The 5983-nt window shown below is 50.7% G+C and overlaps 1 protein-coding gene across 1 annotated transcript in view; it reads left to right on the forward strand.

Moving 5' to 3' along the window:
- Window positions 1-2136: 2136 nt before the first annotated feature.
- PFN2 (profilin 2) overlaps window positions 2137-5983 on the forward strand; it is a 70123-nt gene continuing 66276 nt past the window's right edge. Inside the window, exon 1 of the mRNA XM_068128584.2 lies at window positions 2137-2406. Coding sequence (XP_067984685.1) covers window positions 2281-2406 — 126 coding nt within the window. The 5' untranslated portion in view covers window positions 2137-2280. The remainder of the gene's footprint in view (window positions 2407-5983) is intronic.

Genomic DNA, 5983 nt, shown 5'->3' on the forward strand with positions numbered 1-5983 from the left:
TCTGACTCTCTTGAAAATCCTCTCTATCTCTTTGCTGATGACTCCACTCTCTGCCGCTCCATTCCTCATCCCTCAGATCGGCAGTCTGCAGCCTCCTCACTCTCTGCAGACCTGGACAAAATCACAGACTGGGCAAACAAGTGGAACATGTCTTTCAATCCTGACAAATCTCACACTCTTACGATGTCTCTCCGAAAAGACCGACTGGACAACCCTCCCATCTACTTTCTGAATAATCCTCTCCAAGAAGTTCTGTCACTCAAGCTTTTGGGTCTCACTATCTGCCATGATCTTTCCTGGGAAAACCACATTTCCAAGCTGGCCTCCAAAGCCAGTCGCCGACTGGGCATCCTCCGTCGTGCGAAGTCCTTCCTTGGCACACCTGAGCTCCTCACCACATACAAGGCTTTCATCCGCAGCTCAATGGAGTACTGCTCTCCCCTCTGGGCTGGTGCTCCTGCCTCACACCGAGCTCGTCTTCACGCTGTTTAAACCAAAGCGTTCAGAATCATTGGAATCTCCCGCGATGACGCTATCTCCGAGGGCCTTTCACTTACTCACCGCAGGCAGGTTGGTGGTCTTTCCATCTTCTACCGACTCCTCTCTGGCCTTGCTCCCCCAGCTCTCTCTGGGCTCTGTCCCCAAAATATTCCTACAGGTCGCACAGGATCTGCCTGCAACCCTCTTATGGTTAAACTGCCAAAATCAAGACTCTGCTCACCTTCACTCCTTCATTCCTCTTTTCTCCCGCCTCTGGAACAAACTCCCTCACTCTCTTCAATCCCACTCCACCCTCCAGGTCTTTAAAACGGCTGTTCACCACCATCTCTTATCTTCCCCAATCCAAAACCTTCATCTTTTCTACCCCCGCTAATTTCACCCCAAATCCACTTTTTTGAGGTGACTTGTCTTCTTTCCTGGAAGTCCTTGGTGTCCTTGCGTTTTATACCTATCCTGCCCCCCCCCCCCCCAGGCCCTCTCCCTCCCACACATCTCCCGATGTCCCTGCTCTCAAATGTTGTGTTTGTGTGCTTCCTCCCCTTCTCTCCCCATCTTGTCGACCGCTCCCCTTTTTATATACTTTGTTTGCTTGCTTGTTTGTTTGATTTGTTTGTTTGATAAATGTTAGCTCTTTCACGAGCCTCGACTCTGTACACAAAAAAAAAAGAAAAAAAAAAGTCTGACCAGGTCGGGCAAAGGGGGGCATTAAGCTCCAGGGGGCATTAAGCTCCAGGGGGCATTAGACTCTACTACATTGTAAATGCATTATATTTACCTTCAAGATTTACAATGTAGTGGAGCCTAATGCCCCCCTTTGCCCTACAGTACCTACTACACCTACCTACTCCCAACTACCTAACTTACTTATGCCATAATGATGGGTAAAATAGTGGCAAGAGGCTTTGGCTTCGCCGGCGCATTGTGGCTTTGCAGTCGGGTACTAGTAGCCCTTTTGCTGGTATCTTGTAATCATGATTAAGACATATCGATAATTCCCTTTATTATATAAATTATAAGTATAACTCGATCGAGTCGACCGTGAAAAATAATCTGAGGTAAATTTTGCGCGTTACCGAAATAAAATAAACATTCAGCTGTATATTATATATACATTCACATTTCACATACATACCGATACGTGCGCCTCTCCTCTCTCAATGAAGGCAACGAATCAACGTTCTCTTCTTCATCGTTTATTGAGCTGCAATCGTCGTGTTTTAATTATTTATTTATTTCTAGATTTGCGCGCCCATAGCGCGTTTACCTCAGGTCTGCGTCAATGAGCTGGATCCTCCATGTTATTCGCTTCGAGCGCCGAACGTGGATATTCACATCGGCAATGACGTCACGCCGTCTGGACGTGACGCAATCGATGGTCGCTATATTTATTTTCCTTCGGAGCTGGCACACGTAAACCCGTAGTACCGAAGATGCCGCGACGTTGCCCTCACGCCAATTGGTATATGGACAACTGACCGTCCATGACGCGGCGTTTGCGTTTCCGGTCGTGCTCAGAGGTTCAAGAAGCGTACGTCAATCAAAGTAGCTCCACCCCTAATTTACATAAATCGGCGGCGAGATTCGTAGCACCGACCAATCGGCGGAAGCCATTGGATCTGTGGCCACGCCCGCGGTATATAAACCTTCGCTTAAACGGGAGATGTAGCGACGCTGCGACGGTGGGGGTTGTTGGAATTGGTGGATTTGCGGGCAGCGTGGTTTACGTGTGTCCAGGAGAGAGACAACGAGGGCCCAGTTCGGTCCGTTGGAGCTGTCGGCATGTCTTGGGACGCGTATATTTCGTCTCTGGTCGCGGACGGCACGGTCAATGATGCCGTTATCTACGGTCTCAAAACGCGCTGCGTGTGGGCGAGCAAAGCTGGCGGAGATTTCAAGAGCATTTCGGTGAGGTACCGTTAGCGGGCCTCGCCCATGCCTTCAGACGACGAAGGGTCTGTGAGAGCCGTGGCGGTTAATGGCCTCGAAACGGGGATGAGTGCGAGAATCGTGAGGAGAAAAGGTGGATCTTGGAAGGGGAATGGGAAGAGAAAAAGAGTAATGAGGGAGGAGAATGAGAGAATGGTGGAAGGTGATTAATAAGGAATGGCTCGACTGGCAATGGGAGTAGGAATGGGCTCCGTGTGTAAGAAACGAAAGGTGATTGATGGTGGTGGTCGTGGTCGTGGTGTTGATGGTGCCCTCAGGGCATGGAAGTGCGCTCCGGGCTGCTTGGTCCCGTTATTCGTCGTCGGGCCCTCACCCGCCCCCTGCCCCTCTTCCTCCTCCACCCCGACCCCATCCACTTCCCCGGCGCAATGAGTCGGCGATTTTTCTTCAATTTCTGTCCCTCCCTCGTGTCTTGGATCTTGATTTCCCCCAGATCTGTGATCTTGGAATTTTCTTTTGTGTTCTGTTCTTGCGATGAAAGGCGACGTAGAAGATCTCCGGAGCGGGATGACGTCAGAATGCTGTCGGACCTCGACCCGAGTTTGCTTTATTGTTTTATCCCGATTTGATGTTTGCGTGAAGATTATTCCGATACGAATCGAAACTACCAGAGTATGCGATGTTGATCGACTCGTGTTCGCTCTACTTTCCCACAACGGCATTTCCCTTTATTCCAATCCTATATATATATATATATATATATATATATATATATATATATATATATATATATATATATATATAGTCTCAATCCTAGCCCCATTACCCCCTTTTTGGGTACATTGTCGAGGCTCATGGAAGAGCAGGAGCATGGAACGGATAAATCCAGTGCGTCTCAACCTGAGGTGTCCAAGACAATTACTTCGGCCAAATGTGGGATAAGAATGTTTTTGTAGTGACGTCACAATGGATCATGGAAAGCAGGGTTGGCAGAGGGATGGATTTTAGCCTTTGAATTCAGTATTCATGGAATCTTGTAGTTGCAGAGGTGAAAACCCATGACTGGTGAGGAAAGCAAGATGGACACAAAAGATGTTTAAAAAAAAAAAAAAAAAAAATTTTTTTTTTTTAAATTTAAAAAAATATATAATTAACTGGTGTACACTGCGACCCACGAACATTGGGCTGGTGGGCGCGGTCAGACGAAAAAGGGGAACAAAAGGGACAGTTGAAAGATGTGGGGAAACTAACAGCAGAGATGAACAACATAGAGGAGACTTTGAGAAATAATGGATTTAGCTTTAGGGAAGAATGAGGGCCAACGAAGAAGAGGTGGGGTTAATGGTGTTAGAGAATTATTTTGGATGGGGAATGATCTGAGATGGTGGTGAAGAGCTAGATTGAAGAGAATGTGGAAGTTGGTTCCACAGGCAGGGGAGGGAGGGGTGGAATTAGAGGGAATGTCTCGATGAGCAGCGATTCTAAATTTTGGGAGTTTTAACCAAAATAAGTTTACTGTAGGACCGGGTGCGCTCTGCACAGATCTGGGAGTGACAGAGCCAAGCGAGGACAGAGGGTGCAAGACCGAAAAGGAGGTCGTAGAATAGAGGCCGCCAACCCGTCTGCAATGGGAGTAACAGACATATACACGCAGACCCAGTACTTGTAATATGTAGACGGAGAGTAGCTCGAGTTGAATCTCACGTCACTTTTGCACAAACAAAACGATAACTTTCCCATCCTTACAAGGTTTTTGTTGTACTGATCCTGGGTCTCGGTGTCTTCAACCTTAAGAGTCTTGAGGCGAGTCGTGAGGTGTAAAGATGTATAATTATAATGCAACCATTGTCTATTTTGAGTGAGTGTCACATGTGTTGAGGAAATACACGTGCAAACACCTGCTGAAGCAGTTTCTCGGCTATTGGGCACAATCCTGGACGGGTCGCCACGCCGACGCAGGATCCTGGAATGGCTCATTCATCCCAGTAAGCTGGTACTCATTTTGCCGACCTCAGAAGGATGACAGGCTGAGTCAACCCCACCTGGTGTTAATTAATCGGCATGACAGGGGCTTGAACTCAGCACCTTGTGATCTTAAGCCAACACCAGGCCTCCTCGGGGGAGGGAGGGAGTGTAAATTTGGCTTGTTCCTGGAATACCCCCGCCCCCCCCCCCCCCCAAAAAGTGATGTGCAGGTTACAAAATGTATATCACCATGTACCTCTTCCTTCCCCTTAACCACCATCCCATGTGCACCATGTCGAAACCTGGAGGTGGTGAGGGAGACAAAGCACAGAAAGGGCAGAGGGTGCAAGACCATAAAGGAGGCTGTAAAACACATAAACTGCCGACTTGTTTGTGATGTGAAAGTGATAGGCCCAGAAACTCAGCTTAATCATGGGGAGATTCCAGTGACGTAGGCTTCATTTTACGCCATCAAACTGAGCAAGGTGTGACGCCACAAGGGAGAACAATGAAATACTCCATCAAGTTACAGATGAAGGCCTCGTAGGTGGATAAGAGTTCCGTTTTGCCAAGGATGGACGACATCGGGGAGGGGAGGAGAGGAGAGCAGAGGGGAGGACTCGGTGTCTTCTCCTTCAGGACTCCTCTCCTTCAGAAGGAAGGATGACATGACCTCCTCCGCAGAGTGTTCGCCCCTCCTTACTTCTTACAGCAATCGCCCCCTCCTTCCTTCTGCCAGCAATCGCCCCCTCCTTCCTTCTGCCAGCAATCGCCCCCTCCTTCCTTCTGCCAGCAATCGCCCGCTCCTTCCTTCTGCCAGCAATCGCCCGCTCCTTCCTTCTGCCAGCAATCGCCCGCTCCTTCCTTCTGCCAGCAATCGCCCGCTCCTTCCTTCTGCCAGCAATCGCCCGCTCCTTCCTTCTGCCAGCAATCGCCCGCTCCTTCCTTCTGCCAGCAATCGCCCCCTCCTTCCTTCTGCCAGCAATCTCCCCTCCTTCCTTCTGCCAGCAATCGCTCCCTCCTTCCTTCTGCCAGCAATCGCCCCCTCCTTCCTTCTGCCAGCAATCGCCCCCTCCTTCCTTCTGCCAGCAATCGCTCCCTCCTTCCTTCTGCCAGCAATCGCCCCTCCTTCCTTCTGCCAGCAATTGCCTCCTCCTTCCTTCTGCCAGCAATCGCCCCTCCTTCCTTCTGGAAGCCCCCTTGTCGCCCCCTCCTTCCTTCTGCCAGCAATCGCCCCTCCTTCCTTCTGCCAGCAATCGCCCCTCCTTCCTTCTGCCAGCAATCGCCCCCTCCTTCCTTCTGCCAGCAATCGCCTCCTCCTTCCTTCTGCCAGCAATCGCCCCCTCCTTCCTTCTGCCAGCAATGGCCCTCTCCTCTCCACCCCTTCTCTCGTCCCCTCCCCGCCCTCTCCTCTCCTCCCCGCCCTCTCGTCTCCCCCCCGCCCTCGCCTCTCCACCCCGTCCTCCCCTCTGCTCTCCTCTCCTCCCCTACTCGCCTCTCTCCTCTCCTCTCCTCTCCTCTTCTCCTCTCCTCCCCGCCCTCTCCTCCCCTCTCCTCCCCGTCCTCTCCTCTCCTCCCCGTCCTCTCCTCTCCTCCCCGCCCTCTCCTCTCCTCCCCGCCCTCTCCTCTC

The sequence above is a fragment of the Myxine glutinosa genome, chromosome 9 (genome assembly GCF_964187855.1).
Source record: "Myxine glutinosa chromosome 9, kmMyxGlut1.1, whole genome shotgun sequence".
Classification (NCBI taxonomy): domain Eukaryota; kingdom Metazoa; phylum Chordata; class Myxini; order Myxiniformes; family Myxinidae; genus Myxine; species Myxine glutinosa.